The sequence below is a fragment of the Hylobates moloch genome, unplaced genomic scaffold, assembly GCF_009828535.3.
Source record: "Hylobates moloch isolate HMO894 unplaced genomic scaffold, HMol_V3 SCAFFOLD_4, whole genome shotgun sequence".
Taxonomy (NCBI): Eukaryota; Metazoa; Chordata; class Mammalia; order Primates; family Hylobatidae; genus Hylobates; species Hylobates moloch.
The window spans coordinates 37052534-37074794 of record NW_026652279.1 but is presented as its reverse complement, the minus strand read 5'-3'; the positions used below and the strand labels follow the sequence as shown (position 1 = coordinate 37074794).

The following is a 22261-nucleotide window of genomic DNA, read 5'->3' as shown; positions in this document are numbered from 1 at the left end:
GCCTAGATTTTCTTCTAGGGTTTTTAGGTTTTAGGTTTTAAAAATGTTTAAGTCTTTAATACATCTTGAGTTAATTTTTGTTTCAGGTGTAAGGAAGGGGTCCACTTTCAGTTTTCTGAATATGGCTAGCCAGTTTTCCCAACACCATTTATTAAATAGGGAATCCTTTCCCCATTGCTTGTGCTTTAAGGCTGAATAATATTTCTCTCTCCCTCTCTCTCTCTCTCTCTGTGTGTGTGTGTGTGTGTGTGTGTGTGTGTGTGTGTGTGTGTGTGTGTATGTATCGCAGTTTCTTTAACCATTTGTCCATCAATTACACTTAGGTGTTTCCATATCATACTATTGTAAATAATACTGCAATGAACATGGGGGTGCAGATATTTTAAGAAAAGCTGACTTCATTACCTTTGCGTATATACCCAGAAGAGGGATTATTGGGTCATATGATAATTCTATTCTTAATTTATTTGGGAACCTCCATACTGTTTTCCAAAATGTCTATACAAATCTATATTCCCACCAACATGTACTAGGGTTCCCTTTTTTTCACACCCTTGCCAACATTTGTTATCTCTTATTTTTTATTTTTATTTATTTATTTACTTTTTTTTTTGCTGCCTCCCTGTCTGGGAATTGGACCCTGATCTCCTATTTTTTTCATAATAGCCATCCTAACAATTGTGATATGCAAATTTTTATCAAAGAGGAGCAACTAAGAGGTGATTGGTTGGTGTGGTAGGTGGTACTGGACCAGCCAGCTTACCCATTATATCATCACATGAGCTTTGATCTCTTCCCAAGTTACATAGCATATTTAATAAATTCTTGGAGTCCTCCTGTACACCAGGCTTTGAAATCAAGCACAGAATTTTCCTTATATGGAGCTCGCAGTCTCTAGGGTTAATGCTCAAAATCCTCTCCTCCCTGGACTGTTGGAAATCATTTCCTCTCAGATTTTAGTCCGACATCTCTCTGTGTGACTGCTAGAGGGATCTTTCGTTTACTTTTTTTTTTTTTTGAGACAGAGCCTTGCTGTGTCACCCAGTCTGGAGTGCAGTGGCATGATCTCGGCTTACTGCAACCTCCACCTTCCAGGTTCAAGTGATTCTCCTGCCTCAGCCTCCCGAGTAACTGGTACTACAGGCATGTGCCACCACATCTGACTAGTTTTTGTATTTTTAGTAGAGATGGGGTTTCACAATGTTGGCCAAGCTGGTCTTGAACTCCTGACCTCAGGTTATCTGCCCGCCTCGGCCTCCCAAAGTGTTGGGATTACGGGCATGAGCCACTGCGCCCGGCCTCTTTTCCATTTTTTTTTTTTAATTAATAGTTCTTTTCTGATGAATAAAAGAAATATATGCTTATTCAAAAAAATTTGGAAAAATGACAAGAGTATAAACATAAATCATCATCTAGACATATTCAGTGTTGAAATTTTGATACGTTTTCTTCTAGACCCTTTTAAAAATAGTGTAGTTAATCATAGAGTACTTAAAGTTTAAGTTCTGTTTCTCTTTACTATCACATCAGAGACATTGTCCCAAATTATGAAAATATCTTTGGAACATTAAGACTGACATTTCTAAGTCTTAAATCAAAACATGTTATTTCCCTGCTTACAACCCTCCCATCATTGGTCTTAGAAGGTAAAGTTCCTACTTCTTTCTTTTAATTTTAATTTTAATTTTTTTATTTAATAGAGATGGGGGTCTCGCCATGTTGCCCAGGCTCGGTTCAAACTCCTGAGCTCAAATGATCCTCTCAGGACAGCCTCCCAAACTGCTGGCATTACAGGCGTGAGCCACCATTCCCAGCCAAGTCTCCACTTCTTAATGCCATGCAGACAAGGTTCCTTATGATCTGATCCCTGCAAACTTCTCCAGGATTCTGTTTTCACTCCTCATCCCCTCTTCCTTTAATACCTACTCACCCAGACCCACAAAACATACAGTTACTTGCCAACCTCCTTCCCTCACACTCTGTACTCTGCCCACACCAGGCTACTTTCAGCTTCCCAGGCTGCTCCCGTGTCATTTGCTCCTTCACCCTATACTCACAATGCTGCTCCTGCCTGGAATGTCCTCCCATTGGCATATCCAGTGAAAGTCTCTTCATTTATCCATTCTCAGTTCAAGCATTGCCTCTTCCATTAAGTCTTTCCTTTCCTTCTCCACCCCACCATAGAGCCACCTGCTCCTTTTGTTCATCCTCCATTGTACCCTGTGTCTCTACAAGAGTGCCCGTTTTGGCTTAGATTACGGAGGCCAGGGAGCTGTGTCTTATTCATCCTCATTTCTCCAACACTTTGCAAATATTTAGCATGTAGTAGATGTTCAATAAATATTTGCCTGAATTCAAATCAGTGGTTACAATACTATGTGATGAATGCCGTGCAGGGAGTATGTAAAGAGTGTTTATAGGTGCCCAGAGAAGGAGCAGGTTATGAGTATATGATCCCAGATCCAGCGCCCAGGAAATGTGCTCATTTCAAATATGGGGATGACCTTCCTCCACATTTCATCACATATTTGAATCTATTTGCATTTCTATTCCCCATCCTTGGATCGACTATGGGAACATTTGTTGCTCTATCCCCATATACCTTTTCCTTTGTCCTCTGAGACTATTTGTGCCCTGAGCTCCAGGTGGGGCAGAAGTCCTCACTATGGCAGAAACCTGGCCACCACTGCCTGTTTTCTCCCAGGAGCAGAACAGACAATTTTAGGTCAACCCTAGTTGCCCTTAGCTGGGGCTCAGTATCCCAATTCTAGCATAGGTAGCTAGGTCTTCACAGGCAATCACTCTTGAATTATAACAAGCATTAAAATCAAACCCATTGTTTTAGGCAGACTACCTAGCATATAGCTTTAGCCAAATTCTTTCTTCCTCTTGTCCTTCTCTCTCACTGTTGCCATCCCAGAGAGACCTTCCCTAGAGATAACTTGGGCTACTTTGCTCATAGAACAGGTCAGGTAGGAGGAGATGGAAGTATTTCCCCATTTGACTTAATGGACTCCTCAGATGCTCTTCGTTCTGTAGAAAGGTTGAGAGTGGACCACACAAAGCTGGATGCTCCATGGGAGTGCCTGTGGGCAGAGGTGTCTCCCTGGGAAGGGGTAGGAGCACAGAGGATACCACTGAGCAGCAATTCAGTAGAGGAAAACATTCATTTCTTCTAAGGGCAAAGGGATGGAACTGTGAATGAACTTCAGCAGCATCTAATGGTCAGATGAGCCTATAAACCAAGGCTTGTTTCCCAGGCGTTGCAGTCACCATGCTACCACTCAACAGGCTGCAGAACAAAGGCTGAAACAGGACAATGGGGAGAAGGAGAGAAGAGGAAGTAAAAGGCATATAATCAGATCAATCACCAGCTGGGCCCATCTGCCCAGGAGCCTGTCTCTGGTGATGGCACCAGGAGACATGTCATTGGAATGCCTGCCTGTGTGCTTGGTTGTCAAGCACCAGACACTCTCATTTCCTTAATAACAGGTTACAGATCCTGTATCTATAAATTGAGCTAAACCCTTCTTGACCTTTCCATATTTTTAGCCTATACTGCTGCTCTGGATATAACAACTTCCATGGCTGATTACTTGTTCTGTGAATACTTTTATTTCAAGTTAAAAGAAATTCTCTCTTAAGTTTGAAGACCCTGTCCTCTTAGTTCCAGTTTCTAGTGTTGGTAACAAATTCATGTTCAGCCCTTGGCATATTTTGTCAATTTGGGGGTGGGGGAATGGAAGAAGTTTGATATCTCTGCTTAGTGTTATGTTTTTCAGATTCAAATCTTCATATTCTCCATCTTTTCTTATAAAATGGGCCATCAGGAACCTCATTACTTTTTTATTTATTTCTCTTGACCTTTCTTTTCTACCTGTTTAGCCTATGTTAAAATAGAGCAACTAAGAGCGTTGTGACAATACTCCAAGTGCAGCTCACTGAAGGCCAGGCTGAAGCCTTTACTTCCTACTACCTTTTTGGACTGCATTTTTTTAAATCTTCGTGACTTTAACCTTAGGGCTAATGTTTTCAAAAACTACTAAATGAAACTGTTTCTGTTAGCTGCAGTAGCTAGTTTAGGCAGGCATCTTGTAAGAGCAGTTTAGGGCCAGGCACGGTGTCTCACACCTGTAATCCCAGCATTTTGAGAGGCTGAGGTGGGGTATCACTTGAGCCCAGGAGTTCAAGACCAGCCTGGGCAACGTAATGAGACCCAGTCTCTTAAAAAAAAAAACAAACAAACAAACAAAAAAAACAATTAGCTGGATATGGTGGTGCATGACTGTCCCAGCTATTTCGGATGCTGAGGTGAGAGGATTGCTTGAGCCTGAGAGGCCAAGGCTGCAGTTAGCCATGATTGCACCACTGTACTCCAGCCTGGGCAATAGAGTGAGACCTTGTCTCAAAATAGATGATAGATAGATAGATAGATAGATAGATAGATAGATAGATAGATAGATAGATAGATAATAGATAGATAGATAGATAGATAGATAGATAGATAGATAGATAGATAATTATGGCTGGGTGCATTGGCTCATGCTTGTAATCTCAACACTTTGGGAGACTGAAGCGGGAGGATCACTTGAGCCCAGGAGTTCAAGACCAGCCTGGGCAACATAGTGAGACCCTGTCTCTAAAATAAAATAATAATAATAATAATAATAAAGAATAGCCTTAGATTAGTCTGTCATTATTTGTTTTACAGTTGCCCAACTTGACCTTACTCTCCAGCCTTACTGTGTATCCATACTACTTCTGCCAATTTGCATAATGAAATGCTAAATGTCACAGTGTAATCCTTCTTCCAGGACACTTGTAAAAGTGTTAAAATTGACTCCATTTTGAGTATTTTTATCGTTAACAGTTCCATCCATGGGGACAGGGGAAAACCTTATCATCATAGGACATTTTTAACTATAATAGGGGTTGCACAGCTATTATCTCTGCCTATTCCTTCGAAATCTGTAGAGAGGGAAGATTTAATTTGAAAACTGAGAAAAACTGAAGCGTGGAACAATTTTAGCTATCTCACGTAAATCATTCAGTGACTAGCAGATCTGGGATTCAAATTTAGGTTCTTTTACCCTTAGTTCCCTCTAGAGTACCATATTCACCCTTTTCACTTGTTTTCTTTTGTAACTGCATATTTGGTATAGAATTGCAATCGTTAGCATTACCTCTGGAGCACTTACCTAGAGATAGTCACTTTGACAATTTCATTATGTCTGGGAAATTGGCAACACATAGATGCCAAGTACATTCTGGTTGCCTGAGAAGGTGGCAGCTTTGGGCTCCCTGCTGCAGGAGGATAAAGTCTCTGGTCTGCTAGTGCTTCACTGTGGTTTGGTGAGAACAGCCTTGGCTACTGATTTTCTATGTTGTCTGTGGCTAGGCTGGGAGGACACAGGGATTCCAAATGACTTTCCAAAGTACACTTTTCTAAGGCTGTTTATTCTCTCTTTTCAGAGTCTAGAAGGAGGCTCATACCGGGGGAGCTTGAAAGACCCTGCAGGCTGCCTGAATGAGGGGATGGCCCCACCCACACCTCCTAGAAACCCAGAAGAAGAACAGAAAGCCAAGGCCCTGAGAGGCAGGATGTAAGTGGCTTCCCCAGGTTCCTCCCTGTGGTGCACATGTGAGTGCGGTGGACAATGAACAAAGGTTGGGGAGAATTCGAGAGGGGTTCCCCACACTGTTTCCACTGACATCATTCATCCTAAGACTCAGATCTGTACAGCATAGCACTGATAAACATTGAGCCACTTTGGCACTGACTTGATTGAAGTTTAGGCTAAAGTATGTTCTATGAGATAGCAGCTATTACTGACAAAGTGTGGTCATAGGTCTGTTTGAAATTTAAAACTTAGTGATAAAAGGAAAATGGCAAAGTTGAGGAAACTATGAGACTGTTACTGAGGGCCTGTAGAATCAGAGAGTCTCTGACCATGGCAGAAAGTCTGATAGAGGTCATCTAAGAAAAAATTTCCCCAAATGTAGGAAAGTTATATATAGAGGAAGGAGCTGTTGTACCATCAAGCAGGTCCTGTCTCTACTCCTTCTCCAAAGGTTTTAATTTTGCATCTGTTTCTGGGATTAGTTCCACGAGAACTTCTTCTCCACTTGGAATAGTTAGTGGTAAAATAAAATTCATAATGCAGAACAGTCCCATGTTATGCAAGAGTTACCTATGTTGATATGAAGTCAATCTATTATTTTAGTTGATCAAGAATATACCAGATACCACTAGTGCAAAAGCAGAACTCCTCCAAAACTTTCATTTTCTTTTTCTTTTCTTTCTTTTTTTTTTTTCTTTTTTTGAGACAGGGTCTTGCTTGGTCACCCAGACTAAAGTGCAGTGGTATGATCATAGCTCACTGCAGCCTTGACCTCCTGGGCTCAAGGGATCCTCTCACCTCAGCCTCCCAAGTAGCTGGGACTACAGGTGTGCACCACCATGCCTGGCTAATTATTTTATTTTTTGTAGAGATGGAATCTCGCTTTGTTGCCCTGGCTGGTCTGGGACTCCTAGGCTCAAGTAATCCTCCTGCCTCAGCCTCCCAAACTGTTGGGATTACAGGCAGGATCCACTACATTTGGCCAACTTTTGTTTTCTTGTTTAGAGTTTGACTCTGTGTTGGAAGCAGAGCTACTGATGAGTCTTAGACATAGCTCAGCATGTGAGAGATTATAAGCAGTAGTGAGAATTGGGAAGGCAGGTGTAAAGGGTGTCTCCCTGCTGTTAATTAACCTGCCTTTCTCTCTCAAATTCATCACTCCTTTAGCCTGGCCACAGACATGAAAACTAGCAAAAATAAGTGAGACCAGGTCCTTCTGTTACCTAGAATGTACAAAGTGTCTATTTATGAGTTTTTGTTTCCTAGGAAACAAAAGTGAGAACATCACAGTGAAGGCCTGGTGTGAAAGCAGGGCTATCACTTCATAGTGGAGATGAATAAGTAGCATGTAAATCCTGAAATTCCATATTTACCCCCTCAGCTTTGTGAGTACTCAGGGAGAACCCCAAGAAGTTGGTAAATGTAATAGAGGTTGAGAAATGCCATCCCCCAAAGGGAAATTTCCTAGGACTTGCACAAAGCTGAGTCTCCTTAGCTTCTCAGGTTGTTGTTACACAGGTGAGGCCAAGTTGGAGCTGATGTCTTAGTCCTTTGTCAAGCCAAAGCAAAGCTTAAGTCAGGAAAGTGACCTCTGAGGTGGCAGGTGACCCTGGGAAAAGCCAGTCATTACTATTTTTTTTTTTTTTTTGAGACAAAGTCTCGCTCTTTCACCCAGGCCAGAGTGCAGTGGCGCTGTCTCGGCTCACTGCAAGCTCTGCCTCCCGGGTTCACACCATTCTCCTGCCTCAGCCTCCCGAGTAGCTGGGACTATAGGCACCCACCACCGCGCCCGGTTAATTTTTTGTATTTTTAGTAGAGACGGGGTTTCACCGTGTTAGCCAGGATGGTCTCAATCTCCTGACCTCGTGATCCGCCCGCCTCAGCCTCCCAAAGTGCTGGGATTACAGGCATGAGCCACCGTGCCCGGCTGCCAGTCACTACTCTTAGCATGTAGCTTGAACCGGCCTTTGAGCAGTCATTTAAGCCATTGTCCAGATTCGACAGGCCACAAAAGTTTGCTGTCTCTTTTGCCCACTTTACTCATCTCTTCTCCCTCCTCATTCTTGCCAAAATCCACCCCTCTTCACATCCTGAGCTATCCTGCAAATGCAGCTGTTAGAGTATCTCATACCTCTTACTATATGTCATCCTTATTCTCTCCTGCTGTACTTTATGGTCATGATGAAAGGGTGGTGTATAGGTGTTTCGCTGTAAACCATATGTGAGGCCAGAGGCTGAGGGGTGTAGTGAACCAAGACTCAATCCGGAAGATGGCAGTAGGGCATCAAAGGGTTAAATGAGAGCTCCGTGGAGAAAAGATGAACACAAATAGTCATTTGTCCAGGAGAAGAAAAAAGTTGAGAATGGAGTTAATTGTCTTCAAGTTTTAGTCACTCATTCAACAAATACCTGTCTAACACCAGTATGTACCATCAGTGGGATACATCAGTGAATAAGACAAATAATAATAACAACATAAGTCTTTGCTCTCATGGCAAGTTTAAATTCTAGTGGGAGAAATCAGACAATAAACAAAATAAATTATGTATTATGTTGGAAACAAGAAAAAGAAAAAAAAAAATAGAGCAGTGTAAGGGAGATCCAGAGAATAAATGAGGCCATGTTGCAATTTTAAATGGCCCTGGCATTTGCACAAAGACCGGGGGAGGTAAATTAGCCATGGAGAAAAAGTGTTCTCAAGAGAGAGAACAGCCAGTGCAATGAATCTAAGGGATTTTCTGTGGAAGACCAGCCATTTCCTATCCCTGTGAAAGGAGGTTAGAAGTGGTTCTAACCAGTAGCTGAAATAATTTTAGTTGGACCAAAGAATAACATTTGTTTGTAAATGACTTCTACTGATAAGAACTTATCATGAAAAACATGCCTTGTTGTCAGTTCATTTGGCAATTAATTGTGCACTGCCTTGCAATGCCTGCAATTTAAATCCTTGATGTCACTCTTCAGAATGTCTTTTAATACGTCATGGTCTTCCTTCATTAACCCTTCAAGGGAAGAGATGACAGGTCCACTAGCAGCACCTAATACAGTTCCCTTATCTAAAGGCTGAGAAGCCAAAGATAGCCCTCATCTGCCAGCAAATAGCTTAGGATAAAAATATCACCTGGAGACCGAGAGCTGGACTTCATCTCCAGAGGGCCCTCCCAGCCCCATATTCCTACTATAAGTTTCCTGTGGGTTTTCTTTTGCCACTTTCTACCAGGCAGTAACTTGGGCCATGGTAAAGATATATTTAAATGCTTTTATTTGGCCTTGCCAGTTCCTTCCTGTGGCCTAAAACACATGATTGTCTGTGCTGGAGAGGGAGCTGTTGGAAGTGCTGGGTGCACTGATAAAGAAGCATGTGTTCCTCTGCTTCCTCCCCATTGCCCAGAGGCCCCAGGCCCCAGGAATGTGGTGGCTTCTGGGGCTATACGGAGCAAGAATTTCAGATGAATTGCTTCCTGGGTTCAAAACGGTTACAACCCTTGTGCTGGGGTCCCACTTTGACATCTCAGAACTTTATCCTTTCTGCTACTTGGGCCCAAAATGCAATTGTATGGTCCCAGGCAAAACTCGTTCCAATCAGATTGGAAGAGTTTGACTCCAGTAGGTTGCACAGCACCACCCTGCCCCTGTGCACAACCATTAGCATTTTATGTAAAGCTCTTTAGTGTCTGGACAAAAGACAGAAAGAGTGTTTGGGTTTGAGGCTTCAGGGACTCCCAAGAGCCAGTCAGAGTAGTTTACCAGGCAGTGGGCTGCTGGGAAAGAGCATGGTCTTTGGACTCTTACACAACTGGGTTCAAATCCTGGCTCTGCTACTCATTTTGTAATCATGGTCAGGTTACCTAATCTTTCTGTCTCCGCATTTTCGTTTATATAAAATAGGCTTTACAATACCTACCTTATTATAAGCCTGGGGAAACCCAGATGAAGGGAGTGGCACATAGTAAATGGTAGAAAGAATTAACAAGAAAGAAACCAAGAGGGCAAATGTCCTTGTAATTATTAAATCCTGCATCCTGGAAAAGGTAGTGCTGCATTAAAGGTGTGATTTTGGGATGTCTGCAGTCCATCTTTCTGGCCTTGACTGGGGATTTTCCAGGCCAGTTACCATGGATACCTATCAGAATAATTGCAGCTTCCATATCTTAAAAGCTTCACTTGATATCTATCCATGTCTTGGAGGACTTACAGGTTGGTAATCAAGTAAATGTCTTTCTCCTCTTGTTAAGTGAAGAATGGAGCTGAAATGAAGGAAGAAAAGTCTCATCTTAACCCCTGCCCAGCCTTAAAGCTTTCAGAACTCAGTTTTGCCAAAATGGTTGTCATTCTTTCTGCCCTCTGTCTATACAATTGTTCAGTTGTAGGGGAGGGAGAAACACATGACGAATAGAAAGAAGAATGCTAGGTGCTGAGCATCATTTTTCATGTGACTATTGTATGTCACCTGGGGAAGTCCTTTCTGGCCTTGGTGTCCTCAGCCCTTCAGTAGGGCCTCCTGTAGGGAAAGCATCCGTAAGCATCTTTCCCAGGAGATAAGTGTGCGTGTTTTAAGGGGACTTGTCATAAAGGTGCCAAAGTAACTTTTCTGTGAACTTAAGTGAAGATCTTTGGCTTAACAATGAAGAGGAACACTCATTGTTCTTAATCTCCTGCTCAGGTTTGTCCTGAATGAGCTGGTACAGACAGAGAAAGACTATGTCAAGGATCTGGGCATTGTGGTGGAGGTAAGTAGAGGGTTCCAGGTGGGTCTGTGGTTACCCAACCAGGAGCACATTGGACCCTACCTAGGCCAAGGTGTTTTAATCTGATGGTTACATGTACTTTACTGTCTGAGCACTTGCAGAAATGAAAATAAAAATGGTAATAAGTAGAATATGTAGGCAATATTTTTCTTTTCCCCTTGAAATAAGATATTTAGAGGGAAGTAGGGAACCGAATGTTATACATTTGGGGGAGCCTCTTGGTTAGAGTGGAACTCATTCCACTTTGTTTTAGGTGACCAAGCTATTGTCTTAAGAGCTTTTCTTTGATGTTTAACTATGTGGACATATATTCTTCAGAGCTATGAGCCACATAGGCATAAAACCGTTCATTCTTAGTGGGATCTTAGGGCTTATACATTTCCATAGATTTTAAGGAGAAGTGTTATAGCTAACAAAAAGACAGATAAAAGAAAAGCCCACCAATGAGCAAGGTTGACAGGTCCACAGTTAAGACAACTTGGTAGTAAATTAAACAAATCTGTCTCTGTAGGGATTCACTTAAGAGGGACTTAGACACTTGGATGAAAAAAAAAGCCTGAGAAAGTAAGTGGGTAATTTGAATGGCTTAGATCCCTATTGTTAATCATCTTGAAAACATGAAGTCTAAAAGTTCTCGGCCAGGTGCGGTGGCTCATGCCCGTAATCCCAGCACTTTGAGAGGCCAAGACGGGCGGATCACGAGATCAGGAGATCGAGACCATCCTAGCTAACACAGTGAAACCCCATCTCTACTAAAAACACAAAAAAAATTAGCCGGGCGTGGTGGTGGGTGCCTGTAGTCCCAGCTACTCATGAGGCTGAGGCAGGAGAATGGCGTGAACCTGGGAGGTGAAGCTTGCAGTGAGCTGAGATCGCGCCACCACACTCCAGCATGGGTGACAGAGCAAGACTCCATCTCGAAAAAAAATAAAAATAAAAATAAAACAAAAAAATAAAAATTCTATGCCTAGAGCCTACATTGCCTGCCGGTTCCTTACATTTGGCCTGAGTTCCCATCCTGTGAAATCTGCTGACTTAGGGTTTTGTATTTGCTTATCCTGAACCTTGAATAAACAGATTAACCAGGCATATAGAAGACCTGAATTTTAACTTATGGAAAGTTATTCTTGTCTTTTTGTGGGGCTGGGGGGTGGAAGAGGTACAGCAGCTTCCATATGCAGTCCAGCCCAGGAGTAGAGGACGAGGGAATCTGAAGACTGGGAGGCTGAAATGCAGGGAACTCAGACATCAGCGGTGTGATTATGGGACAAGTCATCATCCAACACCCAGGTGCCTGGGTTTTCTTGTCTGTCAGGTGGGGATAATGCTACCTGTCCAACCTCAAAACCTGATTTTAAAACAGAAATGAAATTCTCTATGATCACGTTTTATAGACTATAAAGTATTAACATATTAAGACTTACTTCTAGGCCAGATGTATCTAGTTCTGAGCCTTTACAGACCTGATTAACTTGGATTGGGAGAAGGAAGAGGGACAGCTTATTGTTTTCTTCTATGCTCTGCTTTCTTAAGGGGACTGGAGACAAAGAAGGGGATCCTGAAACTCAAAAAAGTTTTCTCTATTGCTCTGCACCGGGGGTAAAAGACCTGGTTGAATAGTGAGAAACCACAGAAGCATTTGTCCTCAAACACACACAATGTGGACTCGCAGGGGTGCTGTGGCGTGTGGCATGGCCCAGAAAGCTTTCCTGTGAAAATATGCTACTAACCATTGCCTTTGCTGCTGCAGGGCTTCATGAAGAGAATAGAAGAAAAGGGTGTCCCTGAGGATATGCGAGGAAAGGACAAAATCGTGTTTGGAAATATTCATCAGATTTATGACTGGCATAAGGAGTAAGTGTTAATGCTGCCCCGAGGATCCAGTGTCCTGGGAACCCAGGACTTGAGTCCTCTTCCTGCATCTGACTCAAGGAGTAGGGCTTAGGGGAGAGTCTTCTGTAACTCATCTTATTATTGAGAAATAATACAGTTCTGAATAATGTGGCTTCCTTCTCTTATCCCCTTTCTCCTTTTAGTTTTTTCCTGGCGGAACTGGAAAAGTGTATCCAGGAGCAAGACAGATTGGCACAGCTCTTTATTAAGCATGTGAGTGTCTCCCATCACCTCATCCCTAACTCCTTCACTAGGCTCATTTATATTCATTTTGAAATCCTGGCCAGACACAGTGGCTCACACCTGTAATTCCAACACTTTAGGAGGCCAAGGTGGGAGGGTTGCTTGAGCCCAGGAATTAAGACCAGCCTGGGCAACATAGTGAGGCCCCCATCTCTACGAAGAATTTAAAAATTAACCAGGGCTGGTGGCACATGCCTATAGTCCTAGCCACTTTGGGGGCTGAGGCAGGAGGATCGCTTGAACCTGGGAGGTCAAGACTGCAGTGAGCCATGACGGCCCCACCCTGCACTCCAGCCTGGGTGACAGAGCGAGACCCCATCTCAGAAAAAAAATAATAAAATTTCTTCTCTTCTGCTCTTCCTTGACTGACCTTCCTTCTCAGCCCTCTCTAAGTTTTTTGTTTGTGTTTTTGACCACCTTGGAGATTTGGAAAGTGGCTCTTGCCCACCACATTTATATCCCTGATATTCAGCTGCCTTGGTGTGTCCCCAAGTACGTCTTTGTCCTTTGTCCACGTGGAGGCCAGCACGGCACTCTGAGATTGAACAAAAGACACAAGATGCCTGACTGTCCACATGTCTCTCTCTGCTCTTTCAGGAGCGGAAGCTGCACATCTATGTGTGGTATTGTCAGAATAAGCCGCGCTCAGAGTACATCGTTGCTGAGTATGATGCCTACTTTGAGGTAAGCTGTGCAGGCTTTGCTGAACCGGGGTGAGAGGAAAACTCAGGCCAAGACAGCCACTTTCAGAAATACCAGACGTCATCCATCCATATGTGACCCCCACACAGCACCGTTGACCCCTTCATGGCAAGAATAGCTGCCTCAACAGAGAAAGCAGCTTCTTAAATTCTCATGAGCACCTTCACTTGAGAGGAGCTGAGGTGGCCCAGTCTGGGTTCTGATTTGAGAAGCCCCCATTTGCAGAACAAGCCTGAACACAGAGACGGTTTGAGAAGCTCCAGTTCTTCTTAAGTGGGAGCAGACTGTACCCACCAGTCCCCCAGGGACCACTTACTGAAGAGCCTTCTGTTGGTTGAAGGGTTTGCAGCCACTTCCTAGTTTCCTTGGCCTAGCCTGGAAGGATTTATTTTGCTAGGAGAAAGGCAGCATCATCACTTAGAAGGAGCACTCAGCTGAGTGTTTGGAGATCTAAGTTTAAGGCCCGGCTCCATAGGCTTGTGTGTCCTAGGAGAAGCCCCTTTTCCCTGACTTTGCCCTGAAGCAGTGGAGAGAATAAGGCTCCTCCAGCTTGTCTCCCAGGACTGGGGTGAAGACCAAGGTGTGGAAGTACTCACTGTAAAAGCATGGGAGGATGGCAGGAAGCCAGTGGTGATGTGTGTTACGTGTTGTTCATAACAAGTAAACAGTCCTCTAGGCAATTTTACCCCTCACATTGCTTAAAGATGCTTAAAGATTCTTCAGCTTCATTGGAAAACATGCAGACCTGTCTTCCTTGCCTTTGAACCCTGATTCAGAGCACCCCAGTTCTTCAGTTCCTTTTTCTTCTAATATTGCTGCCTGTGTTTCAGGAGGTAAAACAGGAGATAAATCAGAGGCTGACACTGAGTGACTTCCTTATCAAGCCCATTCAGAGAATAACAAAATACCAGTTGCTCCTCAAGGTAAGAAGCTGGGAGCCTGGGTCAGGGCTGGAGAAGGGTCCCTCAAGCTCAGAGCAGGTTAGCAGTAGAGCTAGGGATTCTGCCTCCACCGCACTGTCCCAAAGGACTGTGAACTGTGGGAGGAGTGGTAGGGACGTGGGAACTTTTATCTAACTGCTGGTTACTCTATCAGCTTTGCCCCCAAATAAACTGCATGGTTGTTCTTCCTGCCCTTAAGGTGGGTTGTTACTTGATTTTATTTTTTCAATTCACATTCTTACTTTGTCTCAATCATTGACTTGATACCTTTAAAAAATAAGAAGAATATAAAATCAGAGTGGACTACAAGGGAGAAAGAAAGGGAAAGGCAAGGCTTTAGAAATCTTAGATTAGTAATACCTAAAATTTGATTATATATATAAAATCAATATATTATATAAAATCAATATATTTTATATATAATCAATATATATTATAAAATATAATATATATGTATATATTTGAGGCAGGGTCTCACTCTGTCACCCAGGCTGCAGTGCAGTGGCACAGTCATAGCTCACTGCAGCCTCAAATGCCTGAGCTCAAGCGATCCTCCCTTCTCAGCCTCCCAAGTAGCTAGGACAACAGATGCATGCCATCATGCCTAGCTAATTTTTTTATTTTTCTTGTAGAGACAGGGTCTCACTACGTTGCTCAGGCTGGTCTCAAACTCCTGGCCTCAAGCAGTCCTCCCACCTCGGCCTCCCAAAGTGTTGAGATTACAGGCATGAGCCACTGTGCCCGGCCTAATTATATTTTAAACAATGGCTTAACTTGATTCATCTTATGGAACTAGGAGGCTAAATAGAAAAGAGAGACTTAACTTTCCTTTCTCTCCTTTCTTGTCATAATCCCCCTTTCCTTTGTCTTCCCTTCCTCTCACTCTTCCTTCTCCCATAGCTTTGAAATTTTGAGGCTGGGTGCAGTCACTCACACCTGTAATCCCAGCACTTTGGGAGACCGAGGCAGGTGGATCACCTGAGGTCAGGAGTTCGAGACCAACCTGGCCAACATGGCGAAACACTTCTCTACCGGAAATACAAAAATTAGCTGAGCGTGGTGGCACTTGCCTGTAATCCCAGCTACTCAGGAGGCTGAGGCAGGAGAATCGCTTGAACCTAGGAGGCAGAGGTTACAGTGAGCCGAATTTGTACCACTGCACTCCAGCCTGGGCAACAGAGTGAGACTCTGTCTCATAAAAAAAAAAGAAAAAGAAAAAAAGAAATTTTGAATATTCTGGGAGTTCTCTCTATGTTATTACATCTTACATGACTCATAATTTCATTTCTCAACTACGCTAAACCATTGCCACCTCTGCTGGGAAGGAAAGTCTCCAGGGTGTTACTGTATTTTTATGATAAGTTTTTCCCCAGCTATTTTACTAATTTTACCCCTTCCCACACTCTTCCCTGCTTCCCCTACTTGTTAGGACTTCCTGAGATACAGTGAGAAGGCTGGTTTGGAGTGTTCAGATATCGAGGTGAGTTTTCTGCATGTAATCCTTGCTGTTCTTAGGGACCATATTGGATATCTTTCTCTAGAGGGGAAAAGATTGTCTCAGGAGGACCACGGATCCCGGTGGACCCCTCTCAGACAGTAAGAGGCTCTTGTAAACAGCTTTGTACCTACTTGAGGAATGACAAGTGTTAACACAGTGTTTCCTAGAACTCGAGAAATCTGTCCTGGGGTGGACTAGAGCTTAGCCCCACTGGTGTTCTTTTGGCTCCTGGTGACACATAGTGGGAAAGGGTAACCCCTTAATATCCTTCAGGGATTAGATGTAAGTTGCACAAAAGCCTCAGCATGCAATTTTATTCGTGAAGGCAAGTATTATTTGAGTCAAACATATAAAGTATTCCATTTTCACCTCCCTGTCCAAACCCTGCAGACTACTTCCAAGTGAAGTCCTTTGAGACAATGTCACCATGGGATTATTTTAAGCCAGAGAGGTTACAGACCATTCTGACAGATTATTTTAGTTTAAAACCTCTAGTGTTTCACAAGCCAGGCTAAGCTGTTGCCTGGGCAGCCAGGAAGCAACAGAGAGAAGAAAGAAAATCTGAGAAGGCAAGGGAATTGATGAACAAAAACAGGAAGGTAGGGAAAGGAGGGACTGAGTAATATTCCCCCAACATATGCTCAGTGACTGACCTGGAGCCCCTGTGCTGAGGACCAACACCCTCCCTCTGGAACAGAAAGCCCCACACTCTCTGAGAGTGGACAGCCAGAACCAGCATCCCTTCCTAGAATAAAGGAGCCACCAGAGATGAAGTCCCTGTTTTCCAGCACTGAATTATCAAGAGCTTCCTGCGTGAGTCCTTTTCCCCCTCCTGAGTAACAGTTGTTCTTTCCCACAGAAAGCAGTGGAGTTAATGTGCCTTGTTCCCAAACGCTGCAATGACATGATGAATCTAGGACGTCTGCAGGGCTTTGAGGTGAGTCTTTAAGAATGCGTCTAAGCCCACTCTCTCCAGGACAGTAGGAGTCCAGGCTGTTGCGGCTTCCTCCCCCTGAAGCCCTGTGTCCTGCCTCTGCCTCCTTCACTCACCACTATGCCTTCATACCCGGACTCCTCTCATTTACAGTCCTGGAAGATGCATCTCTTTAGGAAGTCCAGCAGTAGGGAGGTCATAAGAAGTTACAGAGCATTTGGCCAAACCAAAGTCAGAATTCCAAGGAGATTGGAAAGACCCAGAATTCTTTTTCTTTTTTTTTTTTGAGACAGGGTCTTGCCCTGTCACCCAGGCTGGAGTACGGAGTGGTGCAATCCTGACTTACTGCAGCCTCAGCCTCCTGGGCTCAAGCAGCCCTCCCACCTCAGCCTCCTGAGAAGCTGGACTCCAATCACACACCACAATACCTGGCTTATTTTAAAATATTTTTTATATTATAAAGATGAGGTTTTGCCATGTTGCCAGGCTAGGAAAGACCCAGAGTTCTTTATGAGTGTTTAGACCTGATAGTGACCTCTTCCTTTCCCTTCTTGATTGATAAACTCAGGGACTGTGAGTGACAGCAGGGCTATGTGATAGAAGTGGAATTAGGCAGGAGAATGGAACACCTGTTTTTTGAGAAGGGGTTCTGGCTTTTTAGTTAAATGAACAGTTAAAACTCTGAAACATTACAGTACAAAGTTCTATTATTTGAAGAGGGGAATCAAGTCTGCAGGGAAATGGCTGTGTCCCAAAGATTTTGGTTTAAGTGAATATACAAGTTTACTAGGGCTGCCATAACAAAGTACCATAAATTGGGCGGCTTAAACAACAGAGATTTATTGTCTCACATTTCTAGAGGCTAGAGGTCTGAAATCAAGGTACTGTCAGGTTGGTTCCTCCTGAGAGCTGTGAGGGAGGGGTCTGTCCCAGGCCTTTCTCTTTGGCTTGTAGATGGCTGTCTTTATGTTCACATGGCATTCTCCCTGTATCTATCTTCACATTCCCTTCCCTCTGTGTTATCTCTGTGGCCAAGTTTCCTTTTTTTTTTTTTTTTTTTTTTAACAGAGTTTTGCTCTTGTTGCCCAGGCAGTGGCAACAAAACCTCCTCCTCCTGGGTTCAAGCGATTCTCCTGCCTCAGCTTCCCGAGGAGCTGGGATCGCAGGCATGTGCCACCACGCCCAGCTGATATTTTGTATTTTTAGTAGAGACGGGGTTTCTCCATGTTGGTCAGGCTAGTCTCGAACTCCCGACCTCAAGTGATCCACCCCCCTCAGCCTCCCAAAGTGCTGGGATTATAGGTGTGAGCCGCTGCACCTGGCCGTTTCCTTTTTTTTTTTTAATAAGGACATCAGTCATATTCTATTAGGGCTTACTGGCATGACTACTTCACTTTAACTCGATTGCCTCTGTAAAGACCCCATTTCCCAATAAGGTCACATGCTGACATTCTGGGACTTCAGGGGCTAGGACTTCAACATAGGAATTGATGGGGGGCATGGAAGGAGAGAAAACACAATTCAGCCCATAACAGTGAACCTTTGAAGAGCAAATTGACTTTCTAATTTAAACTTAATAACTGACTGTTATTAATGTATATCCAAACCTAATAAATTAACCACACATAATATGTTTTTAAGATTAATATGATAAAATTGGAACTGACACAATTATTGATTGGTACCTAGTAGTTGTTGATCCCTTTAGAGAAAGATGTGGATCTTCTATTTCCCAGCAGTCTGAAACCTAAGCTTTCATTATTCCTTTTTGGGGCAAAGGGATTCCTAGAAATTTGAGATAATTCAGAAATAAATGGCTTGTTTTTTTTTTCTGGCTAAACTAGAATGGAATAGATACAAGACAGAGATATAGTTGACTCATACTCATACCACTGTATGAGTAATTTAGGGGATAGTATATTTAAATTTGCTTTCATGCATTGGATTCATGACATTCTTGAGCCAAATTCTCTTCTCCTCCTTGCCCTTTCAGCCCATCCCATGTGTCCCTGTCTGATTTTCATGCTTTGCTGTGACAGGAACTATGTGGATGGTTTTCTTTGCTGTGCGTTTTTCATAGGCTGTTGGTCTTGCAAAGCAGGCCGGAGACATTAGTGTAAGCAGGGTTACTCGGCAGACACACACTGAGTTCTTAACCATTTTTCTTCAGTCATACTGGGTAGAGTTTTGTACTTTTCCCCTTGGCATTACATCAGGTCTGAGGCTATACTGAACAAACCAAGAGATCCCTTTTGCTCTTCAACCTTGAAGACCCCATGTTTTCTGAACAGGAGTCTAACTGTGCTTCTCTGGGTCTCTGGAGGAAGTGACCACTGGCAGGAGGAGTGACTGACTGTGCTGTCTGCCCCAAGTTAAACTTCACAGGAGCTGTGTTGTACCTGTGCGTGCGTGCGTGTGTGTATGTGTGTGTGTGTGTCCTTATAAGGGCACCCACAAGCACAGAATCAAGCTTTTTTTTTTTTCTTTGAGATGGAGTCTTGCTCTGTCACCCAGGCTGGAGTGCAGTGGCATGATCTCAGCTCGCTGCAACCTCCGCCTCCTGGGTTCAGGCGATTCTCCTGCCTCAGCCTCCCAAGTAGCTGGGATTACAGGCAGGTGCCACCACGCCCGGCTAATTTTTGTATTTTTAGTAGAGACGGGGTTTCACCATGCTGGCCAGGCTGGTCTTGAACACCTGACCTCATGATCTGCCAGCCTCGGCCTCCTAAAGTGCTAGGATTACAGGCGTGAGCCACTGCGCCCGGCCCAGAATCAAGCTTTTAAGTTAAGCACTGCTGTCTCCTGTTTTTGTCAAGCCACCAGAACCTGCTTTTTGCATTCCTTCAGCTAACTGGGAAGAACAGTGAGCATGTGTCTATTCCCTCAGCCCATGGCTTTGGGCTTGAGAGAAGTTAGATCCTCCTCTTTTAAATTCCCCTCCATTTTCAGATCCCCTGGCTTTCCCTTTGGTGCTGGCCGAGCTATAACCCATGATAGGTTCTTGTGTAATATTAATAGAGCTTTCCTGGCTAGCTGGTCACTGGCTTAATATTAACTTTGGACCAGGGTAGAGATAAGCCTGTTTGGCTGCTGACATTGGCAGTAAGGAGCCATGATCCAAGCAGAGGGCAGGGACTTCTCAGGAACACAAAAGAAAAATGACCCCTCTGCCGGCTAGTGTTTGGAATAAGGCATCACATGAAGGGAATGGCCACGTTTGCACCAAAGGGCAGAGTTGTCGCCTGAGAAAGAGCACCTGCATTTCAGAGGAGGCCCTCTGATTGCTCTCTCTGATGTCAGGGTCTTCTTGTTGCAAAGCAATAGAAATGCAAGGTGCTTTGACAGAGTCTGGGAAGACTTTCTGGGTTGGGCCATATTCCCTTTGAAGCTGTGAAGATGTCTCTGAAAATCTCATTAGAAACTGGCAAACCAAATAGGTTATACCTCCTTGGCTAGGTGTCAGGTGGCCTAGTAGCTGGAATCATTTTTTTTTAATTAATTTTTTAAAATCTATTTATTTATTTATTTAGATACAGAATCTCGCTCTGTTGCCCAGGTTGGAGTACAGTGGTGCAGTTTCAGCTCACCACAACCTCCACCTCCCAGGTTCAAGTGACCCTTGTGCCTCAGCCTCCTAAGTAGCTGGGACTACAGGCACACGCCACCACACCAGGCTAATTTTTATATTTTTAGTAAAGATGAGTTTTCGCCATGTTGGGCAGGCTGGTCTTGAACTCCTGACCTCAGGTAATCCACCTGGCTTGGCCTCCCAAAGTTCTGGGATTACAGGCATGAGCCACCGCACCCACCCTGGAGTCATTTTTAGAAGAATCACAGAACCCAGAAAAGTATCTACCCGCTTATAAAATATGGAGACCTATCTATAAGTCCCCCTAACTTTCCCTTTTGGCCTATAACTACAAACTAAGATTTCAGAATTTCCCCATCCTAAAATAATTGAAGAAGAGAAGGGAGTGACTTATCAGAGTATCTGTGGTCCTGCCTTCATCACTTCCCTTGTCTACAGGTGAGTTCAAGGTTGGTGGCCATGAGAATGCCCTTAGTCCTTGGCCCATACTGCAAAGGGACCAGGCAGGCACCGTTCTCAGAGCTCTGAGGATGGAAAGGCCACTTCTAGCTCCAAGTGTCACCTACTTTCTATTGTCCTTTCAATAACAAACAAGAAGGGCCAGGATTATGGCTTTTCTGCTAATAGTATTACCTTCCTGCCTTCTGGCATTTGCCTGGAGCTATTTCTCAGTGGTTCCACAGCTTGCTTTCCCTTTCCCTCCAGGGCCCTTGTGTGAACAGGAAAGTGGCCAAGGTCGGCCCCTGGATGAGTGGGTGGGTCCTAATTCAGTCTCTTCCTAGAGCCCTGAGGCTTTTGTTGTCAGATTTGTTGCCCGTATCCCCAGATGGGGAGGTTCTGTGGACCCAGAGGGCAGTGGCCCTCTCCCCATTTTTCAATCACTTCACCCCAGCCCGTCTTTCCTTCAGGGCACCCTGACTGCTCAGGGGAAGCTGCTGCAGCAGGACACATTCTATGTGATTGAGCTGGATGCGGGCATGCAGTCCCGGACCAAAGAAAGGCGCGTGTTCCTCTTCGAGCAGATTGTCATCTTCAGTGAACTGCTCAGGAAGGGATCTCTCACCCCTGGCTACATGTTCAAAAGGAGCATCAAGGTGAGGATCCCAGTGGTGATGAGAAGAGGCAAGGAAGAGCCCGGTTCTTGGGAGCTGCTTCCCTAAGACGAGGCACTGGAGTTGTGACATCCAGAACCGTGAAGATCTTTCAGCCTAATAACGTTCGGTCACGGAGGTTGAACGACAGTGATTATCTGTGAGCTGAAGTGACAGGCTGAGCCAGTCTCCAGCAGGATCCTGCAGGTTCCCTGGGATCGTGTCACTCACCCAGAGACCAAAACCTAAGTACTGTCCTGCTAGATCCAGGGCAAAATTTGGAAGCTTGTCCTGAAATAGAAACTTTGAGGAACGGTAATATGTTGCTGATTTTTAAAAAATCTCTTAAATGTAAAAAGGATCAACTTGTTTTCTTCCAGATGAATTACTTGGTCCTGGAGGAGAATGTGGACAATGATCCCTGCAAGTTTGCACTCATGAACAGGGAGACTTCTGAAAGGGTCATTCTGCAAGCCGCCAACGCTGACATCCAGCAGGCCTGGGTACAGGACATCAATCAAGTCTTAGAAACACAGCGAGACTTTTTGAATGGTGGGTTCTGGGCTTGGTTTCTTGCAGGGCTATGTCAGGGGACTCCGCAACCTCTAAGCTTCCTTGAGTCTGGGTTCATGTTGCGTTATGAACCCAGATCACATTTTATAGGAACTCCAACTTTGTAGTTTTTAGAAACACTTTAGAATTTTTCTGAATCTGAATATACAAGTACAACAGATAGGGTATGAAAAAGAAGCTCCATCTTTCTGATAGAAGAGATTTCGTTTATAGGACACAGGATATATGTCTTGTGGCCATCACTACCACCTGGTACTAATTTGGGCAAAAGTCTGAGATAGGCACATCCTCTGTGTCTAAGGGACCAGGACCGGCTAGAAATGACATGTGTTTTTCCACTTCTCACAGCTTCTCTAGTGTTAACTAGAGATAAATGAGAGTTGGCCGATCAGTTCAAATCCCTCCTCTGCTCCCAACAGTGTGAGAGC

General features: G+C 44.1%; 1 protein-coding gene across 15 annotated transcripts in view; it reads left to right on the top strand.

The window, feature by feature from the left end:
* The window catches only part of KALRN (kalirin RhoGEF kinase), a 695573-nt gene that overhangs the window by 611068 nt on the left and 62244 nt on the right, over positions 1-22261 (top strand). For all 15 annotated transcript variants that reach the window (XM_032149952.2, XM_032149972.2, XM_032149957.2 and 12 more), the window contains 10 exons: positions 5473-5603; positions 10285-10351; positions 12120-12223; positions 12406-12475; positions 13103-13189; positions 14038-14130; positions 15578-15628; positions 16506-16583; positions 21078-21263; positions 21641-21812. In XM_032149952.2, the coding sequence (XP_032005843.1) occupies positions 5473-5603; positions 10285-10351; positions 12120-12223; positions 12406-12475; positions 13103-13189; positions 14038-14130; positions 15578-15628; positions 16506-16583; positions 21078-21263; positions 21641-21812 (1039 nt within the window). The remainder of the gene's footprint in view (positions 1-5472; positions 5604-10284; positions 10352-12119; positions 12224-12405; positions 12476-13102; positions 13190-14037; positions 14131-15577; positions 15629-16505; positions 16584-21077; positions 21264-21640; positions 21813-22261) is intronic.